Below are 22,627 nucleotides of genomic sequence, written 5' to 3'. Positions count from 1 at the left end.
CTTAGAGACAGACCATTGACATTTCACCTTATATGAGCAATTTAGAGTCATCAATTAACCTGCTGCATATCTTTGGACTGTGGGAGGAAGCTGGAGAACCCGGAGAAAACCCACACTGATACAGGGAGAACATGCAAACTCCTCACAGAAGGGCCGTCCAGCCCAGGACCGGCCCTCCTAATGTGAGGTGACCGTGCCAGCTACACTACCGTGCAGCCCCTGAAAATAAGATGTCAAGAGAAAAGATTGACTGACTGGATATGTTATTAATTCACTTTCACTGTTTATTTGATGATGCAAACTGGGGCAAGTATGGAGGAGACATGGGAGGGGTGATATGATTCAGTGTCGGTGATAAGAGGTTGTTGAAGAGTTTAAGGTGATGCATGTTTAGGATTGAGTCAGTATCTGTTGCTGGAGTGGGAAGTCTTTTTTTTTGCTGTTGAGGAGAAAAATCTAATCTGTGAGATGAATACGAATATATTTATATAGTCACATTTATGTAATAATTTTATGTAATCAAGATTGATTGATTTAAAATAATGATAATGCAAAATTTAGTTTTTTAAGTTATAATAATAAAACATTAGATTAGATTAGACTAAACTCTTGACAAGAAAATGCAATGATGCATCTATCCATTCAAAAATAAAATAAACGTATTAGCATCTACGACCTACACAACCTATTTTAAAATGACATATACAGTTGAAACCAGAAGTTTACATACACTGCAAAAAGACACATAACAAATTTTTTTCTCACTGTCCGAAGCTAAATCAGACTAAACCTCTTCTGTTTCAGGTCAGTTAGGATTACCAAAATTATTTATTTTTGCTAAATGCCACAATAATGAGAGAGAGAATATTTTAGAGAATTTTGTATTACTTTCTTCAAGGTCAAAAGTTTACATACATTTCCTTAGTATTTAGTAGCATTGCCTTTGAACTGCATGACTTGGGTCAAACGTTTTGGGTATCCTTCCACAAGCTTCTTACAGTACTCTGCTGAAATTCTGGCCCATTCCTCCTGACAGAACTGGTGTAACTGAGTCAGGTTTGTTGGCCGCCTCGCTCGCACACGCCTTTTCAGATCTGCCCACAAATTTTCGATGGGATTCAGGTCAGGGCTTTGTGATGGCCACTCCAAGACATTGACTTTGTTGTCCTCAAGCCACTTTTTAACTATTTTGGCAGTATGCTTAGGGTCATTGTCCATTTGGAAGACCCATTTGCGCACAAGTTTTAGCTTCCTGGCTGATGTCCTGAGATGTTGCCTTAATATTTCCAGGTAATGTTCTTTCTTCATGATGCCGTCTATTTTATGAACAGCTCCAGTTCCTGCTGCAGCAAAACAGCCCCACAACATGATGCTGCCACCTCCATGCTTCACAGTTGGGATGGTGTTTTCAGGTCTACAAGCTTCCCCCTTTTTCCTCCAAATGTAACGGTGGTCATTATGGCCAAACAGCTCCACTTTAGTTTCATCAGACCACAGGACATGTCTCCAGAAGTTAAGGTCTTTGTCTTGGTGTCTTTTTGCAAACTGTAATCTGGCTTTTTTATGTTTCTTTAGGAGTAATGGCTTCCTTCTTGCTGAGTAGCCTTTCAGCCCATGTTGGTGCAGAACTCGTTTTACTGTGGATAATGACACTTTATCACCAGCTTCAGCCATCATCTTCACAAGGTCTTTAGCTTTTGTTCTGGGGTTGATTTACACATGTCGGACCAAAGGTTGAGGTGTGGCCTAAAAATACATCCCCAGGTGTGCCTTCAATTAACTCACATGTTGTCAGTTAACCTATCATGAGCTTCAAAAGCCATGACATCATCATCTGGGCTAGCCCACGTTGTTTAAAGACATAGTACTTTTGGTGTATGTAAACTTTTGACCTCAAAGAAAGTAATATAAAATTCTCTAAGAAATTCTCTTTCTCATTATTGTGACATTTAGCAAAAGTTAAATAATTTTGGTAATCCTAACGGACCTGAAACAGGAGAGGCTTAGTCTGATTTAACTTCAGACAGTGAGAAAAAAAGTGTTATGTGTCTTTTTGCACAGTGTTTGTAAACACAGCCTCGCAGTTTTACTTACAAAACAAAGCCATCATCATAATCCGCATAATCGATCACATCATAAACCAGCTCCTTACTTTGAGATGTTCTGCAGCAAAAAAAATAAAATCCACTCATGTTTACTGTCACTCTGTTCAGCTCATCATCCTCTGTTTGAATTCAAAGCTGGCGCTGCCGTCGTGTGCCTCATGTGCATGCTAGCAGAAGGGGCAGGGTTATACGTCTCAGCAAATCGGATTTGAAAAATTTGACACTCGGGTAGTTTTTATTTTATGATTGGCTAACGGATTCTGTCATTCAAAGTCACGTTAGGTTGTTTCAACAGAGCAGGCTGTCACGCGTCTATGGAACGTTCATTGGGTCAATTCGACCCTTCACACAGGCTGAAAGGCCCTGGGGGATAAAAAAACTGGAATTCAGACGATAAAATCCCATGGATGACAAACATTAACAGTCTCAGAGAGGATCCAGGCTCTCAAAATAATGCCAAACTGCTGCATATGGATAGATTGAACACTATTAGTGATAAAAGAAGTGAAATATATAATTATATAGTATATAAAATTACAATGAAACAGCTGAAACAAAATTACATTTTGGAGCCCCGGTGTCGGCCATCAGACCTCTGGAGCTTGTCCAGAAAGCCGCAGCTCGCCTGGTGTTCAATCGCCCCAAGTTCTCCCACACAACTTCCTTTCTCCGTTCTGTACACTGGCTACCTGTAAGAGCTCGCATCCAGTTTAAGACTCTGGTGCTAGCCTACAGGGCAGTGAAAGGAACAGCTCCTTCCTATCTCCAGGCCATGGTCAAGCCTTACACCCCCGCCCGACCACTTTGCTCTGCTGCCTCGGGGCGATTGGTTGCCCCGTCGCTCAGAGGTCCTGGCAGCCGATCGACCCGGTCACGGCTGTTTTCTGTCCTGGCCCCACAGTGGTGGAATGAACTTCCCACTGACGTCAGGACAGCGGAGTCGCTGCCCATCTTTCGGCGCAGGCTGAAAACCCACCCCTTCAGGAAGTGCTACCCTGAGCCTTCCACTTAGCACTTATTGTTTTCATACTAGCTTGTTGCACTTATCGTATTCGTATTACTTATAGCACTAACTGTTTTTCTTGTTTCTGCACTGTACTTTGGCTCCGAGTCATGCTCTGCTTCATGTTCTTAGATGCTTGTTTGGAAAAGGAAATGTACTTATGACTTCTGGTGACTAGTAGTTCTTTTGATTACCAATGTTGATGCACTTATTGGAAGTCGCTTTGGATAAAAGCGTCTGCTAAATGACTGTAATGTAATGTAAATGTAATGGTTGACCTCGTTTGACCTCTTCGTACTAGATCAAGATGTACTAGATAAAGCTTCACTTTATCAAAGTAAAAATTTGTTTAGAGACCCTCAACATATAGTTATATGATCTGGGAGAGCTGGAAAGCTTGGACCTACATGATTTCTAATAAAGAAATATCCTGAAATTGCTTTTTTTTCCATTCGAAAATTAGAATTTTCAATTTGTGCTGTGTGCCATCTTAATCTACTCTTAACCAGTAACATATATACTGATATTTACACATATCAACACATCTCACAAGTGTTAGGGTTATTTTACTACCAAAAGTATTAAAATAGCCCTTACAGTTGCAACGCTACACTCATTATCGTATGGGTATGCTAGTTTCGAGCTGAGCTCCTAAAAATCGGTCTAGGGTCCAAAAGGTTTAATTGCATCCCCGTTTCCCTCACTTGGGTCCTTTCCTTGCGTCTTAGTCCCTCCAACCAGGGATGCATGGAGGAAACCATGCGAGGAGAGAGGAAACAAGGAAATATGTTAAATAAGACACATGAGACGTCCTTTCCTCAGTTGCGTCGCGTGAAGCAACGTCTGTTTCTGATGACGCCGGCCGCTGATCACAGCTGTCAATCGGCTTTAACAGCTGGAGAGACTTTTGAGAAGTTTGTGTTTGTTCACATGATCACTGTACTTAATAATAGTAACTAATAATACTAACTAATAAAGACACACTAATCATCACTGTAGAGGTGTTTTCTCTGTCACCTCTTTAATAAACTGTGTCCTGTTTATGAGCGCAGGGTCGATTTCTACGGCAGAATGAGTTTGTCATATTTATGACTTATTTGTGTCTGTACGTTTCGAAATTGTGACTGTGACGTGATTATTAAATAACCCAGAATATGATTATGGTTTCTATTAAATGATATAACTCAATAACTCATCAAACCAGACACTCAGGAATGATCAGCCTCACGTGACTGAATGAAATGATGATACATTATGTAAAACGTGTTTCGTCTCTCCAGCTCTCTGACTTTAATTGAATCCATAATAAAAGTTATTGAGGGAAATATCAGATCATGAAAATGTGACACCCACCAATGTGTTTGCACAGTGACCCCACCTCCAGCAAACATACACACAGAGGTTAGGCGATCTGCTAGGGAAAGGAAGCCGAGGCACATGTTGACCTATGACACACTTGGCCAGCCTTCATTACAACCGAACCCTACAGTTAACACAGTCGGGGCATACAGTGCAACTTACTTACCATTATGGGGTACACCTTACCATTTCCCACTGACATACCTACCTGCACCATACATTACACCTGTTTATTGATTTTAAAGGGACTTTCTGATGTTGAGAGAAATTGTGAGTTATATGTATTTTGATGTTAGTTTTGGGACTTTTGAATTTTGGAAATGCCAGGAGCCATTCTTTAATTTGTCAGGGAGTGTGTGACACCCACCAATGTGTTTGCACATGTGTGTGAATGTATTTAGTTTGATGTACAGCCAACATGTTTTTACAGTAAGCACACTAGTATATTCTGGCAATAGTTTTAATCGTGAATGACATGCCTTCACTTTGTATAGAATGTACATTCTACCCTGTAGCCAGCAGGGGGCAGGGTGGTGCTTTTTGCTTTGGGCAAGATTTTACGACCATAACTTCGCGATGCCGTTTCCTCATTCTGCTGAGCGAGGCGAAGTGAACAGAAGGCTGAAGTTGCCCTGTCATTCATGTGTCCTGTTCGCAGGTGGGCGGAAACTATCATCTGGCTATTTGGTACTAATCCTGGTACCTGTAACAAAAAGACAAATCGTTCTAACAAATGAAAGTTGTTTGTGGTCCTTTTGTTCTTCAGTCTACAATGAACATATATTTAAACCAGATATTGAATCAGAAAACATATCAAATATAAAGCTTGAGTTTAATCTGCGATCCGTCTTTGCTGTTTACATGTTGAAAAAGATCGTATCAGTCTGATCGGCTGCAGCGTCCAATCACATAACTGATGAACAATGAGGGGGCGTGTCCGCCGTTAAAACACTTCCTGGAAGCCTGTTCTTGTGGGTCCTCGCTCACGGCTCCTCCGAGATCTCTCCTCGATCCTCCGAGCTAAATAAGAGCTTTGGGACGGCCGTCAATATGGCGGCGCAGAACAACTTCCGGTTCAAGCGAGGATCGAGGAAATGACAATTAAGAGACTTGAGATGTACCCAAGGTGTTTGAAACTGCAAATCACATTTTAGGTGCAACATTTTGAAACCTTGTGCAAAATACAGAAAGTAAACAAACACAGCTGTTGTCAGACTACATCCTCTTTAATACAAAAACAATTATATGTAGTAAACAAAAATATTTTTTTACACAAAAAATGTCTGAAGGATTTGGAGAGCGGTATATGATGTGAATCTGGATGGTAAACATTTGAGGGAACATGTTTGCATCTTGTAAGTCTCTTTAGTTACTGCTTAAGTAATTGGTAAAGACTCAGTAGATAAACATGCGTTATGTGAACCGTGCTGACTTCTATCCATTCTCTTATAATGGTGACTCACGTTCGATGCATTTGTGCGTTTGAATTTTCAGCACACATTCATTTCTCCCAAAAGATTTCCTCTTGTTAGAGGATAAATGCATTCACAACCACTGATTTACTCATGATGTCAAATAAAAAAAATTGTCCAATAATAGCCTGATAAATATATTCAAATTTTGTGTAGATAACCTAAATGAAGGGCAGCTTAAGGCTCAGGCAAAGTAAATTATACTCATTTGTTTCTAAATACCAGCTAAATCACCTTTTAAGACTTAGTGTTTCGTGATGCAGTTGAGTCGTATACTGTTGAACATTCATAAGTATTTTGGTCAATTTCAGTTGAAAACCTCATCGGGTTTTAGTCAACCGTGTAACCACTTCCCGATTTGTTAGAACATTTTATGTATTTATCAGAGAATCACTTTCATATGTTAACCCACGGCTAGATTATTCTGGCACTTACCCATTACTTAAGCAACTAGACCCATGAAGTTTATCCGAGTTTGTTTGAATCAGTCTGCTCCTTCTGTGGCGACTGTGGCCACAGTTGTTACATAGTAAGGTCCCTCTCTGAGATAAGTCTTCAGACGAATGTAATACTGGCTGCCCAGTGCGTCTGCTGCTGTCGATGAACCAACAAGGGACCCCACCAGCTCAAACTTAGCATCTTTGGCATCCTTTGTCTGACCCATTGAACGATCCAAAACAAACTCCATGAAACTGGGAGTGCTGATCATCAACTTCTGACCCCACAACTGAGTGGCAATGGCCTGGAAAACACACACAGATACCCACTGATGAAGATATTACTGGAGCAATGTTGACGGTATCATGCTTTTATGTAATAACACAAAAAAACAACTATTTCAATATCTACAGTTTTGTTTTTAACAGGATATAAAAAGGTCAGTAACACAGGGAGAAAATTAAGGTATAGTTGGAAAGAGCGTAGCACTCACAGTGAATATCCGCAGAGCCCCACAGTGCAGCTCTGGGAACGGCTGAGTGCTGATGTTGCGGATCATGTCCATGGGCTGGTTAGACAAAAGATGGAACCAGGACTCTGTGAGGGCCAAGAGGTCTTCTGTCTGCTCCTCTGGCTGCAGTACAACATTCAGAAAGTGATCAACTTTGTTTCTAAAGATGGCTTTTTAAGAAAAAAAAACATAGCAATGATTGTTCCTCATGTGTGCTGCACACACATACCTGTAGTGTGAGAAGTTGTGATATAGCATCCAAGCTGCGCACTCTGAGCTCTGTAGCTCCAGCGCTGGCCAGCTGGCTCATTCTTGTTAACACAGTCTTGAACTTTTCTCCTGAGGGCACACAAAGAATCAGTCACAAAGAGCCCAACACATCCAATTACAAGAAATATTTGCATTCGAGAGGGGCTAACTTTGAAAAATTACAAAGATGACAAGCAAACCTGCTTTTTGAAGGACCTGCTTGCCCTCCACAGTAGTTCCGAGTAGTCCTAAAGTGTCCAGAGCCACACCGGTCATTGCAGGATCCGGGTCCAGAGCCATCTCAAACACCTTGTTCTGGAAGGCCGGGTAGGTTTCACAAACCTGCTGTGGGCTGTCCATAATGGCTAAGTTTCCAAAGAACTTCACCAAACCTAAAAGGAGTATTATTCAAACTGTAGAACTGAATTGCCACCTAAACATAATATTTCTGTGATTTCTAAAAAAGAGACCCACCAGGAAGGTAGAGGGAGGAGAAAGGGTCGGTCTCTGCTCCCCTGATCATGTTAGAAAGCTTGTCCATTATACCCTGCTGGGCCAAATACTGCCGGCCATGCTGACTTTGGGCTAAAGTGGTCACCATCTCAATGGCTGTGGCTCTGGAGAAAAAGACAACAACAGATGTACATCTACATAATGACAGAAGAGTGGAGACAATTGCATACAAATATAGCATTTCTTAATTTGCAGTAATTATAATTTCCCTCACAATTTCTAAGTTCTTAGTTACATAATTGATCTAATTACCTGATCAATACATCATCTCCTGTCAATTCTCCAATCAGTTGAGAAATGAAGCCGCTTTTGGCACAGTAACCAAGGGAAATGGGAGATACAGACGAGATTTCAACCACCAGCTGCAAACAGCGAGAAAAGTCTTTATTAGGGATTCAATATGAGAACTGTTTAATGTGGGTATATTACTACGCATTACAGATATAACTAAATCTAAGTGCCCACATTCTAGCACGATCCCTTGCTATCATTAGTCATCTTTTCCACCAATCCCATCAAAATAAATGTACTTTAAAAAGAACAACAACACAACACACGAAGTTGAACGTACCTCATATATTCTGTATCTGACAATGTCACTTGTGGCCATCACATCCTTCATAACTTTCAGCAGGTTGCTCTGGAACAACATGTCTAACCCAGGCTTGGAGTGACTCAGTTTGGACAGGGACTTGATGGCCTAAGAAACAAAACAATCACTGCACCCGCCGTAGATTCATTACAATGGCATGCAGGATATTTCAGCGCTTGATTAAATCACCTGCTTCGCCACGGCCATGTTTTCCTCTCCGATGCAGTTGATCACTGCTTCAAGAATGTCATGGTTGTTGAGGATTTCAGTGGCAGCGTCTGGGTGTGCCACCATTCTACCAATCTGTCAGAAAAACATAAAATCTTGGCAATGTCAGTGGTTTAAAAGTAATTGTGTGTGTGTGTGTGTGTGTGTGTGTGTGTGTGTGTGTGTGTGTGTGTGTGTGTGTGTGTGAGAGAGGTTTGTGAGAAACCTACCTGTGTCACGGCCAGTATCTTCACCGTTTCATTAGGATGGGTCAGACCTTCCTGCAACTCCACTCTGTAGTTCTGGGCCAGCAACACAGGGCTCTGTGCCAATAAGATGCGTTCAAGGATTTCCACACACAGCTCAACCTGCTCCCTGTGAACACAGCTCACATCAGTGAAGCAATTCTTGTCTCAATTAATTCATTAACCATTTGATCTTTAAAGTGTAAAAATGGAAAAATACCATCATAATTACTCAGACCCAATGCCGACACATTCAAATTGCACCAAAGCACAAAGTTATTTTAGTACATAGAAGACTTAGAAAACAAGCAAACATTCAAATTCAAAAATGTATTTTGGGAAGTGTGCGCAAAAAGGGCAACGATTCCTTCTCAGTTACAGATGCAAACACGGGTGACAAAGTACGTAATATGATTTTCATTCCACTAATAAAAGGCTTTATGATGGAAACTGTCACTGTGTGAGTAGCATTGTAGCCAGTTAGCTTGCTAACAACCATCGCAGTAAAAATGCTACCTTTATAAGCTAACGTTAGCTATATAACGTACACTATCGGTATATCAACGTATTGTTAAGTAACAGTTAATGACAGTAATACTCAATACGACCAGGAGAGTGACTCAGCAGTCACCAGTTTGCTAAAGAGTGTGAACAGATGCACTGTGTCAAACTAACCGTTCATTTGAGTGCAACAGAGAGAATATCACATTGAAACGTTGTCCGCTCAGTGAGTCTTTCAACGCGCTGAGAGGTATCGACAATAAAGCTGTTTTTAAATTTTGTAACTCCTCAATTGGATCCTCAATATCGGAGATTTCTGCCAGTAAACTCTCTATGGAAGCCGCCATGACTTTCTAATGTTTGGAGAACTCGTTATCTTCTTCATAGTTCACGCGGTTGACATCCGGCGTCGTGGCGCATTACCGCCACCTGCTGGGCAGAGTGGGAGGCGCCACTTGATTTAAGGATATTCTTTCAACCTGTCCACTTCAGTCTAATACAAATAATGGTAAAACATGACTACTATTTCTTGACATCCACCACCTCCTACATTTTGTGTAAACTATTAAATGCCCTTTTTTCCCCCAAAGCAGGAAGGCACTATATGATCAAGTACATGCAGGCTACTCTCCACAACTTCGGTTTTTGATATTCAACCTAAGACCAATTTTAGCAAATAACATAATTGCTTGCTCCTAATAATGTCATTGTTTGTCCTGAAGAAAACACAAATAATAACCACAAGTGCAATATCAGCACTTTTAATATAATATATTTTTACTTCCAGATAATGTTCAGCTAATGTATGAACATGCATGAATGAGAAGTCATGTTACATTCAGTTTTGCTTATAAGAAGTCCTTTTTTGTGTAGTCCTTTGTGAATTGCTTTACTTATTTTGTACTAAAGAGCTATATAACTTAATCCGAACTTAAACATGACCGTTAACCTTAACTTGAATGTGGTACACTACTGCAAAATTTATTTTGTTCAATTAATAAACTTAAGAAAGTTTACTGTATATTTGATGTGGCTTTTGTATGAGCAGCATTTGACTATAGAAGGGTGTTTTCACATTCATCTGCAGAAAGGGACAACGTTTCTCTTTACCACACTTTTGTATGCACTTAAAACATGTTTTGGGGTGTCCCTGATGTCCTTGTGGTATAATCAAACTGTTTCTTCTCTGTATCATTAACGTTGTAAGCATGGTACAGGAAACTCTTGATGAAGCATGTGACTTGGAGTGCAGGGTTACATGCTGCTAGAGTTTCATGAAAGTGGAAACCCTATCGGTCAGCTATTGTTGTTGAAGCGACAACAGCGGGAGGTCCTCTGATCACAGACGGCTAATACACACAGAGAAACAACAAGGCTGTTAAGGCAGGTGTCATGCAGGTACAGCTTTATTTATTGGCAGCTTATACATTATAATGTAAGTTCAATTGGCTACCTTTATGGTAATTCATACTCTGTCTTTTTTACTCTCATGCTAGTGCTCTCTGTGCAAGCTGCGAACCCACCAGTGGTGTTTCCTCCTTTTCAACGTCCTCCTCTTCCATGCCCTGTTGTTTGGGGCAGACTTTGTCGAGGAGTATCTCCTGCAGCCCACACCTGGGGTCTATACTGATGGCATGGTTGTTGATGTAAGGGAGAGAGCAAGGAAACTAGATCTGAACAACGCCAGGGAGAACATTTCCCAGGACTACCCAATAACCAATCCTAATGCCTGCAGAAACTCTGACCTCTTCCTCCTCACGCTGGTCTACAGCTCCACAGCTAATATCACCCAAAGAGATGCAGTCAGGAAAACATGGGCCAACCAAACACTCATCCAAGGCTTCCCAGTGCAAATATTGTTTTTCCTAGGATCAACTGAGACTTTCGCTGCACAAAAGGCCCTCATGATAGAGTCTGACCGCCATGGGGACATGGTCCAGGGTCATGCTGTGGCTGACTCGTCCCTCCGTGGCCCAACAGAAAGGATAGTATTGGCACTCCGTTGGGTGATCACCTTCTGCCCCGTGGCACGCTTTGTTCTGCTGACCAAGGACTCTGTGTTTGTGAACCTCCCTGCCATCGGAGGCTACCTACTTGGGCTGCACAGGCACCCTGAGGACTTTTATTTAGGTAGGGTGATCCAAAGAGACTCCCCTGACCGGGACCCTCACAGTCTTGGCTACCTGCCCCCAGCGCTTTACCCTGAGAAGTACCTGCCTGAATACTGTGACGGGACGGCTTACGTTCTATCCCAGGATGTGGTCCGAAAAGTGTATGTGGCGTCTGCAGCAGTCCGTGCACCCGTGCCTGCTGATGTTTTTGTGGGCCTTTGTGCTCAGAAGGCTGGTGTGGCACCAACACACAGCTCCAGGTTCTCAGGAGAGAAACATATCCGCTTCAACGCCTGCTGTTACCGTTATCTGTTCAGCTCAGCAGTGATGGAAAGCCATGAACTAGAAAGAGTGTGGGCAGAACTGGGTCAGAAGGGTGAAAGATGCTCACTGTTACAGACCTACTCTGGCCTGTTGATCTGCAAGACTCTCACATACCTGGATAAACTATCCTTTTTCAACTCCAAGGGCTAAGCTGAATCACACAGTTAATTGATTAGATTATGTGTGATTAGTTAATGTGTGTGTTTGTGAGGGAAAGAGACTGAGACTTTGACTTCTAATAGGACAGGAAGGACAGTTGAGGAAGCATTAGTTATTTTTTCTTTCTTTGAGTGGATTTTGCATCAGATTGTTGAAATAAATAAAATCCAGATGTATGACACTGTCCACTGTCTCACAGAGTCAATGCAGAGGGGATGGACATCACCAGAGAATGTGAAGTGAAACTAAAGTGGTATATGCCTTGTCAACTGTCACACTGTCATTACAAGGACACCTGAATGTATGCATCGTAATGCCTGTGCTTTTCCTTTACTCATTCTTAAGTGCCCATTACACATGCAGTATAACAAGCAGGTGAGTCAAGGAAATTAAACACATGCCATCAATACATGCCCACACTGTCCTGAGATGAGGTCAAACAATAGTGTGGGTGGACATATGGTGTATCTTTAAAACAATGACAAAATTCTGCGGTATGATTTCTGGCATCTACACTGCCAGGCATTGCTGTAATTTTACCTTTAAATACCACATAGTGACCAATAAACCTACCAAGCTTTAGGACAGATGTTGATCTCCGCTCTACAATAGCAGGCCTAGTCTCGTGCCTAACAACGCCCCGTAGCTGTTGTAAAATCACTGTCTCTCATGACCTATTGCTTACTTCACTTCTATCTATAATGCTTCATTTCTGAAATTATCATCAGTATTTCATCAGATTTGTAACACACTTTTATATTGTGGGAGATCATCATTTCCAAAACAGGGCCATGAGGTCATTAAAAACAAATGCATGGAAGCAATAATCACTGAGGAAATAAACAAACCATTGATTTATCTTCACTTGATAAGCAGAGTACTTTACTGCAAGAAAAACAAAACAACTATTAAATGAATACATAAGTGGACTATCAATTTGAATCTGACTGGAAATAATGACTGAATGTGACCATCAGGGTCTGTACTGCAGCTGTAGAGTAGTTTCTCCATTCTCTATTACTTCTGCAAACCATGGTTTAAAACTCAGATTTAGTTCCATGTATGGGCATCCTGTCAAAGAACAACAGTCTTACCTCATCTATTTTCTGCACAGTAGCTTTTTAATGTGTAACGCTATTTCATAACCTAATTGACTGTTCTGGGCAAATGCTCATTAATGCAACATGTAACTGTAGTGGTTGAAGAGCAACATGCGGTAAGTCTGTGGTCAATTAACAAATGGAAGTTTGTTAATTTATCTGTATTTCTTTCTGTAGTTAACCAGAAAAAATATTATTAAAAGCATAACACCTGCACTGATAATAAGCTAAGGCACATTTCAAATCACTCTAAAATATGAAAATAAGCAATGTTTTCTGAGGACCAGTTCATTATGTTGATGCGCTGCAGCAGAACGATGCTAACTGAGCTGTGTCTGAAGGAGGTTGGGGGCAGGAATACTTTTTTCTTCTCTCTCTTTAAATACGGTAGCATACATGAATGAGCAAAGCTACACTATGAGCAAGGTGGCAGGACCTGAACCTGAACATCTGGACTCCACAACAAGTGCTCAGACTCTTCGACTGATGAGGCTTTTCATTTTTTGGACAGACTTTTTGTCTTTTACAGCTGCTTCAGGGATGATTACTGTGAGTAATGGATGATGTTTTATGACTAATTCCTTGATCCACTTTCCATCTTTTGATAGCGGCTTTCTTGTACCATAAGCCATATCTCTCTCTTTCCTTAACCCTGCTGTTGAGAATTTAATTTAGTGAGATTATCTCATAGTCCGCCTGCTTTTGGGTTTGAGGGACACATATGTGTATTAATAGAGGACCAGCCTATATTTAGTCTCATATCAGTTCTGTTTTATTCTTTTCACTGAGATTCTATGGCTCTCTGCTATAAGATAAACTATTCAATAGTAAATATGTATCTCTCTAATCGCTGCTGCACCGATTTAATTATGGCTTCAATATAATTTAGTCAGTTTTTGTGTACTTGCTGATTGCAACATCTATGTTGGTGAATACTGGTCCAAGCTGTATATTCAGCAGATTGTTGTTCTGTTGTAAGGATCGTGATGGGAGTACTAAAAATGTATTTGTGGCTGTTTAACAGGTGCATGTTTCTCATTAGCGGTTGAAGTTAGGCAGTCTGATTGTGTGGAAACATCTAATCTGCTAAAGCTCAGTCCTCGCAGGGGTCATCCCCCAGACCAAGAGTTCACTCGTTAGGGAGTCAGCATCCTTGACTGTTTCCACGGCAACGAGTCAACATGCTGAAGTTACTGCCATACTAGGAAACAGAAACTCCTTTAGCACCAAACTAAGGCTTGATGATGGTTGAGTGTTAAAACGAAGTGGAACCAAGTGTGAAGAGAAGCGTTTGCAGAAGACAAAGTGTCCAAGAGTCTGTGTCTTTTAATAATCCTGCAGCTGCATGTGTCATAGGGCCTCTTGATAGCAGTATAGATGAACAAAAAGTTATGGCTAGTGCAATTTACCTGAGCCTTCAACAGCCTTCAATCCAAAGGTTATCCAAAGCTATGCCACATGCTGCAAATAAAAAATGTGTGCATGAACTGTATGTGCGCAATGATGCATAGAAATGTCATTGGTTTTTTTTTTATTGTTGATTGTTGCTTTTTGTCATCAATGAAGTTCAGTCACTCCTGATGCAGTTGAGCAACTGCTACAATGTCCTACTTTCCTGTTTTTATGGATTAAATCTGTTTTTAGAGCAAATGCTCATAAGTGTGTGACAGGAGGGCCAGTAAATTACCAAAGTCAGCCAATATCTAATCTGGGAGACATTGTATGTACTACGCCTTATTGTAAATTTGTTGCAAACTAAATCTGTTTAACATTGAAATTCAAATGTGTTAATTTGCGATTGGCAATGATTGGCCTCATGAAACAACTACACTTTTTTGTACTCTTATATTGCAAAACAAATTGTTTTGTGCCTACACAGGACAGAGCGTGATCGATAAAGGGAAATTAAGCTTTCAATTGATTACAAATCATATTAAACCTTTGTACGACATTAAAAGGAACATGCAAGCTATTAAAACTGCATGTAAACATTCAAGACTGTCAAGTCTGTCAGTGGATTTAGTGCTTCTCTGAGTGTGTAAACAAAAGAAATTGACTCATTTGAACAGGTGTAAATTTGTGAAAAACAGATGTACTGAAGTGTGAAATCATGTAAATAACTGATTCCGCTAGATGTCAGTCTGTCTCACCACTTACCAAATGCTTTGTTTCATAAAACTATTGTTCAGATTGATGTGATGTTTATTTGGATATGTATTGGTCCACAATGGATGACTCCTCGTGTCGACCTTTACTTGAACTCTAGTGCTACCATGAGCCAATGTCCTCTTGTACAAAAATATTACTGCAATCTAAAGTTGCAGATTGACATTTCAAGCATTATTTTTTAAGCCAAAATGTCAACTCATAATCTTGCAGTTGGCAGATTGATATTAAACTTCCAGACCTCCATGGAGAAAACACTTTTGAATTGAAATGACATTCCCTCTCACGCCACCTTCAGGACAAACCTCTACTCTTTAGACTCAACTTTTTCTAAAAATCTAATAATAGCAAATCATCAGCTTGTAGTGTCCGACACTTGTGTTTTGTGACTTTGCAACAAAGACAGGATGCTGTCCTACAGCTGTGATATTGATTAAATTGTTCTATTTTCTGGTTAGACTTTGGGCATATTTATTTTCTGAGTGCCTTTAGTTTTTGGCTCACCAAATTAACTTATTGATTCAGTTGGATGTGTGTGTCTGCAACTGCGTAGAAAAAAAGTTATTGAGCATTTTGGAACACTGTGGCACTTTATCTTTATCTTTAGCTGGTTGAGTGTTTGCTACTGTGGCTGGTATCTGTTGAAGGAAGGACAGTGCTGTCTTCACAGTGACATACAGCAAAAAAACATACAGCAAACAGCCTCAATCTCCACAAAGTTACTCTGACACTGCAGAACTAATGCACATGTGCATTCTGACCTTTTTTATTTTACACACTATAATCTGTTTATTGAACAGCTGAAATTTGGTATATTATAAATACTATGAAAAGGTGAATTATGTGTGTAAAACAAAAAAAAGTTTTTACAGTCTTTTTGGTTTTAATCTAGTTATCAGGAGGTGAATCTATCCAAGTCTTTCTTTACAATGGCGCCACCCTCTGTTGGATGTCAGTATATATGTTTGGAAAATAAAGGGCTTGTGTTTGCAGTAAAACCTTCATGTTTTGGATTCCCTGCAGTTTTCGAACCAGTAGCAGACTGCTGAAACATTCTTTGTTTTGAGCCCTGGTCTGTAGATAAACATTGGGTCAGAACTAATATGAACAATTTCAGCATGATGTTGATTATGAATTTTACATTTTTACATTAGGTTATAAAGGCAATCATTTCTGTTTATATCCATATACTAACCTGAAAAAGGTGTAACTAGCAAACAACATTTTAATGTCAGTTTTAGGTAGAATGATTGTATGGAAAAACATAGACAGCTGCTGTTTTGCACTGGATAATTGAATCAATCGAACAATTTTCAAACCATTGGATTTTATACAATAACTAATTACCATTAATTTGAGGGAATACTTTTGAAGCCTCTTGATGGATTAACTGTTGATATGATTTAACTTGAGTAACAAAACAAACACTGGCTTTAAGCGAGGGAGTAGGAGGCCTAGTATTTCTACTATGTATAAAACAAATAGTCTCTCAGATTCAGTTCTTAAATGGAGATGCGGTGCTGTTTGTTGCAGTGATAGATGAGAGCAGCGAAATGGAAGAAACCTCACTGTATAAACAGGAGTTCGGAAAACAGCCTCCCAATTGTTTTGCTTATCCTCTTGGATGTGAATGCAGTTTCCCCCTTGATATTACATACCATTCCATTTAGAGCGATGGCAGCTCCGATGTAACTGCCAAAGAAAAGCTGCACTTCCTATTGGGGATAGGAATAATTCAGACAATTACATGGTAGTTCGAAATACTAAAAAGTGTACTAATCTGACATCTCTTTATCTGAACAGTAATCCTTTAAATCAAAAGGAGTTTATGGTCATAATTGTTCAAATTTGAATATTTCTACAACACCCTCAAAGTGTAAAGTTGAAAATGTGCAAAAATGTGAACTATTTTTCAAAAGACTCCTTGGTTTGTTTTTGTTTTAATCAAGGTATTATTGGTGAGGACATTGTGAAACCGCATTAGAGATGGAACCAGAAGCTGAAGACCCAGACAACAATGATAACTTGGTCCCTTGGTCAGGTTCAGATGGTTCTGGGGAACTGTGTGATGATGCCAGTGATGAAGAGTACCCATTAGACCCTCTACCTGCTCACATCCTGAAGTCTGATCTCGAGTCCCCAGCATGCCTTCAGTCACAAGACTGGGAATCTGCAGGTGAGCAACAGTCCCTGCCTGAACTCTGCGGAAGTGAAGAGGAGGTTTCATACCAAGAAGAAGATGACATCTACCTTAATGAATCAGGAGAGTCCATTACAGAGTCTCCTCGAATCCAACCCTCACCAACATCACTGTCCCCACACCCAGAGCGCCCCAACTTCGAGCCTCATGCCGGCCAAAAATCACGGCTGCATTCGCATTCTTCTTCCTCCTCTCTTGGCCGTGCAGCTGACATGACCCTGGCCTTGACCCTGACCACAGAGCAGCCCCTGGGAGCCAGTAGTAGGCAGAGCCTAGGGACTGTGAACAGGAGGGTTGAATCTTCAGAGGAAGGAGGGAGTAGTGAAGCACCTCCTGCTTCTCTCTTCTTTGGAATTTCAGACAAGGCTGCTGAGCAGGCAGAGAAGTGGAACTCAGAGTCTGACACAGATCTCTGCAGACCGGACAGGCAGAGGGCAAGGTCCACACGTAAGTATCTGTCTTCTACCCTCACTTGTTAGACACATGAAGCTAGTAGTGCAAACTGTACAGCATATTCCAAATTTTTTTTTTTCTTAATTTAAATAATGTACAACTTATTAATAGACAAGAAATAATTTTGTGTTTGTTTGTCCAGAGGCATGAATTAACTTTTGATAATTATCTTAAATTACATTTCTCTGCCTGTATTTATTGTTGGTGTTATATGAAAACGTCATTTCATATATAACTTGTGCAAAACCCTATGGGTGCTGGTTATTTTCATGCTGTAACCTGGGGTCTATTTGAGGTGGACTTACAGGGAGAATTCCCATGGCTTTAAAAGTCAGAGCGGGTTAAGAATAAAATATGACCATATGATGAGGCTGGCAGAAACAAATTTGACAGACACCAGCATGTGTCACCCCGGGCCTGTCACCCGATCCCTTTTCCAATCGTAAGACTTGACGGCAATGGAAAGTGAGCTCCTCATTTTTCCTGCCTCATAGACCCCCCCAAGTTAGCTGTAAGTGAATATGATGCTTTTATTAGTGTGCTGGCTTCAGCAGGGGCCAATTTTAGATTTGTTTTACTTCTTATTAGTGTGCTTGCTTTAAAATTCCCAAATATCAAGCATTAGTTAATTATTTTACTTTTATGAGCATTGATCAGTTAAATACTGTAGCTTCCTACATGTCCACTGACTGACAAAATATCAAAATGAAATGAGTATATGTTTACATCTTCCTCACCTCCCTTCTTTTGTTCTCACTGTCCCTCTCTCTCCCTCTCTCTCTTTTGCCTCAGGGCTCAGTCACAACGAGAGCCAATCAGAAAGACACGTCAAGGAGACCAAGTCCAAATGTAAGCGTATTGCGCGGCTTCTAACGGATGCACCCAACCCTCAAAATAAGGGAGCCTTGCTGTTTAAAAAACGCCGCCAGAGGGTCAAGAAGTACACACTTGTGAGTTACGGGACTGGGGAGAAAAAGCTTGACAGCGAAGACCAAATAGAGGAGGAAACTGAAGTCAGATCAGCTGGTTATAACTTTTTGGCAACAAGTGAATCTGAGTTAGAAGAGGACTATTCTGTTTATCAGCACCAGCACAAAACAAGTCTGAATTGGGAAAGTGGTAGAGAAATGGAAGCACTACAAGAAACAACAGGTAAGGGTGTTATGATGTTTGCCCAACGCCGCAAACGCATGGATGAAATAGTGTCAGAGCATGAAGACCTGAGGAATAAAGGATTACCTGTGGAGATATTACGAGAACCCGAATGTACAGAAGCACAGAATGTTTATGACACTGAGGAAATGTACCAGCATACTGATCAGGCCAACTACATGGATGCAAATCGTAGGCAGCGCGAAGAATACCAAGAAAGTATTCAACAGATGAACCACCTATCCAATGTGCCAAAACCGTTGGTGCCAAACAGAACTGCAAAGCCTTTCCTAGGATTTACCTCCAGCACAACTGCTCCTATCATGCCTGGTGGTGTTGCTCCAGTGACAAAGAGACAAGAACCGAGATTCAGAGTACCTGTGCCTATTAACACTAACCCGCAGGTTTGGTCCCCAACTGGAGAAATCATAGCCTCAAGAGATGAGCGAATATCTGTGCCAGCAATAAAGACCGGCATCCTTCCAGAGTCTAAAAGGAAAGCCACTAATAAAAAGCCAACAAAGCTGGCGCAAGGATCAGATCATCAACTTCAAAACAAAGGGGAAAGGAGGTCTTTTATTGAGTCAGAGGAAGACTGTTTTAGTCTAGGTGCTGAAGCTTGTAACTTCATGCAACCAAGAACAATAAAACTCAAGAATCCCCCACCAGTTGCCCCAAAACCTACCATCAACCCAGCCTGTCCACCTTGGATGAGTAGGAGCCCCTCTGGTGAGCCCTATATTCAACCAAGAAGTCCAGTTTCACAACCCGCTCACAGTCATGTGGGGCCTCATAGTCAGCATTACTTACAGCAGCAAGATTGGGCTCAAACTCAACAGATGTCCCACCATTGGGCACCAGATCAAACTCTGGCAACACTTCAAACACCTGCCAATGCCTGGGCTCCTGTCAACGTCTCTTCTCAGCTTCATCTTCATCCAACAACAAATAGCTGGAGTCAGCAGCCATCACGATCCCCAGTGAGTATGCAGGCCTGCAGTCCTTCTTACAGCCCACATCAGCCACCCTCACCCTCAAGGAATAAGTTAGACAGTGCTCAAAACTCAGTTGCCTCTTGCCCACCGCAAGCAGGGAAGTCATACGGCCATGGATCAAAAGCATTACAGGCTTCTCCAAAGGGTCGAGTCTCAGGCAGAAGTACTAATCGGGCTGGCGATGGTCCAACTATGGCGGGAAAAGGTGCAGCGTTGTTTGCCAAAAGACAGTCCCATATGGAGAAGTTTGTTGTCGATGCTGAGACGGTGCACGCTAAAAAAACAAGATCACCCTCCCCAACCCCATCACTCCCTAACTCCTGGAGATATTCTTCCATCGTTCGTGCCCCACCTCCTTTATCATACAATCCCCTTCTTGCTCCTTTCTATCCTCCATCAGCAGCCAAACAACCCCCTTCCACAAGCCCCAAAATTAAGCCTAAGACCAAAGAGAAACCTAAAGCAGCCCCAAAGCACCTCAACCCCTTAGATATTATGAAACATCAGCCCTATCAGTTGGACTCTTCACTATTTAAGTATGAGGCAGTACCTGAGGCCAAAAGCCCCAGCCCTAAACCAACTCCGGCATCAAAGTTTGAGGCCATCAAAAGTCTTGAACATAGATCTGCCCCTTCTCCTTATAACGCCTCTGAGCTTGTTGTTCAAAGCAAGGCAGAAGTTCCTGCTAAGTCTCCTGTATCGGTAAGTTCCCGAAATTCTTCTGCCCGCCAAAGCACAAGATCTGTTGAGCCTTTTGCAACTGACAAGCGCTTGGATGAAAAGCACACTGTCACACCTACAGCCCATCACATAACCGACAAGCAAGCACCAAGTGCCCGACCTGCAAGCGCATCCTCCCAGCATTCATCTATTGGTGACAGCATTGCTTCAGCTTTTTCTCCTGCTTCTCTTATTGCTAGAGGCGCACGTCAAATGGCACCTCGCCCAAAGTTTTCTGCTAAGAAGCCAGTGGTGACAGGCAAACAGTGGAGACCTGTTGCTGCGCTTCATTAGCTCTAATACTGTATATGGTCATGCTTTGGTGTAGTCACCGCAGAGACAATAGAACACAATTACATATACAACGTGGTATCATCTAAAATGTCTTACTCGACAGGTGGACATGTACAGACAGTCTAAATGTATGTCACGTCCAAAATAATTGACAGTATGCATCTATAAGGATATATTTATCTGATAATCTGACGAAACATGTTGAATGTACAGGAAAGCTAGCTTAATATTGTAAATCAATAGAATATAAACTAAAATAAACACACAAATAAATAATTTAGTATAACATGTCAACCTCCTCAAACTTGGGAGGTGCATGCGTGCTTGAAAAAGGAAATGTAAGACTAGATAATGTTGAGTGATTCTCAGGAAGTGCTATCACATGTGCAATAATGTGTGCAGAGAGCTTTGTTCAACTGATGTCTCTTTGAGTTTTTCTTTCTTTAGTTGTTTTTCTTTTGTAAGGATTAAGATTACATGCACTTATGTCTAGTAGTAGTCATCACTGACCCCAAAAGGAACCCAGCAATATCATTTATTAATACATTTGTTTTAAACATTAGTTAAAAACTACTTTTCATGCCATCTGAAAAAACAATAACTTACGATTATATTTACTGAATATTTTTGATAATTTAGTGTGTTTGGGGAGAAACTGTCAATGCACTTCTCTTTTTGGAAGCATACATTTGCAATTCCTTCAGTCTCATTCCAAACTTCAATGGCATCACAACAGCTAAAAGCACTAACTTTAGTTGTGATTATTGACCATTATGACTTTAATTATTTTTTTATGTGGATGTATTTTCTGCAGTTGTTGGTTATGGCTAGTTATTTAACTGTCGGTAAAATCATCAGACATTCTGTATCCTCATCCTGTAAAACATGAGTTATCACAGAAAAAAGTGTCAAAATGAAAAAAGGAAACAATTGTCTTGTTTGTGTTTATATCTCTGTCTTTCAAACATATTTGCACTTCTTGTTCTCAGCACAATCTTGCTATTAAATTTCTCTTTCACTCTACTTGTGAACTTCCTGTGTGTGTCATGAGCTTCTTTTTCCTGAACTACTGTATCACTACTTTTTTCTAAGTGATTTATATTTCCTCCATTTTTCTCACTGCCTCACGCTTTCACACAGAATTTACTTATATTTACTGCACCTTCAGCAATATCAGTTTTAAGATTCACTACTTTATTGACTATTTTCAATACTGTTTGCTCTTAATAATATAAGATGGTAAATTGCTGAAGATTAACACTGTCACTGACCAGTATGACTTTATGTTTCTGGACCGTTGTGCTTGTTTGTTATCACAGCTTTTCCATCAGTCCACCTTTAACTCTAAATGTGAAAGGTTTGGAACCAAGATCTCGGCCCTCAAAAGATGTTCTGCACACTTTTGTCGGACGTCTATGACCAACTACTGAAGTGAAATCCACCCTAAACCAGGATTTACATTTTGCTATTCAAATGACTTATTGAGCAAGTATGTAATGTCACAGAAAAAAGTATGTTATCTGCTTTTGTATTTTAGAATATATTTAGTGCTCAGCTATATATATATATATTTATCTGCTTGTGTGAGAAATATATATATATATATATATATATATATATATATATATATATATATATATATATATATATATATTGCTCTTGTTTGAGAAATAAAAACAATATTGGATTGATAAACCCCAAAACTGGTTCCTCAGAGGAGGAGTATCAGTCAGACAGGCCCTTATTAGCTCTGACCAC

At 40.6% G+C, this 22,627-nt stretch overlaps 3 protein-coding genes across 3 annotated transcripts; 2 read left to right on the top strand and 1 right to left on the bottom strand.

The window, feature by feature from the left end:
* Window positions 1-5,674: 5,674 nt before the first annotated feature.
* psmd5 (proteasome 26S subunit, non-ATPase 5) lies at window positions 5,675-9,558 on the bottom strand. Its single transcript, XM_068726947.1, has 10 exons — window positions 9,370-9,558; window positions 8,680-8,824; window positions 8,432-8,545; window positions 8,222-8,350; window positions 7,903-8,012; window positions 7,612-7,754; window positions 7,338-7,529; window positions 7,118-7,227; window positions 6,871-7,011; window positions 5,675-6,681 (listed from the first exon to the last, which is right to left on the bottom strand). The coding sequence occupies exons 1-10, from the start codon at window positions 9,540-9,542 to the stop codon at window positions 6,424-6,426; spliced, it is 1,515 nt and encodes a 504-aa protein (XP_068583048.1). The 5' UTR covers window positions 9,543-9,558; the 3' UTR covers window positions 5,675-6,423.
* Window positions 9,559-10,587: 1,029 nt separating this feature from the next.
* Window positions 10,588-11,780, top strand: LOC137885132 (beta-1,3-galactosyltransferase 9). Its single transcript, XM_068727284.1, has 2 exons — window positions 10,588-10,593; window positions 10,692-11,780. The coding sequence occupies exons 1-2, from the start codon at window positions 10,588-10,590 to the stop codon at window positions 11,778-11,780; spliced, it is 1,095 nt and encodes a 364-aa protein (XP_068583385.1).
* Window positions 11,781-13,369: 1,589 nt separating this feature from the next.
* synpo2b (synaptopodin 2b) lies at window positions 13,370-21,892 on the top strand. Its single transcript, XM_068727503.1, has 3 exons — window positions 13,370-13,438; window positions 17,005-17,702; window positions 18,501-21,892. Exons 2-3 carry the CDS (start codon window positions 17,042-17,044, stop codon window positions 20,867-20,869), a joined length of 3,030 nt encoding a protein of 1,009 aa, XP_068583604.1. The 5' UTR covers window positions 13,370-13,438; window positions 17,005-17,041; the 3' UTR covers window positions 20,870-21,892.
* Window positions 21,893-22,627: the final 735 nt, after the last annotated feature.

This window comes from Cebidichthys violaceus, unplaced genomic scaffold (genome assembly GCF_023349555.1).
Source record: "Cebidichthys violaceus isolate CVI_PGR_0920_01 unplaced genomic scaffold, fCebVio1.0.p SCAF_4, whole genome shotgun sequence".
Classification (NCBI taxonomy): Eukaryota; Metazoa; Chordata; class Actinopteri; order Perciformes; family Stichaeidae; genus Cebidichthys; species Cebidichthys violaceus.
The sequence above is the reverse complement of the archived record's forward strand: the minus strand, read 5'-3'. Positions and strand labels throughout refer to the sequence as shown.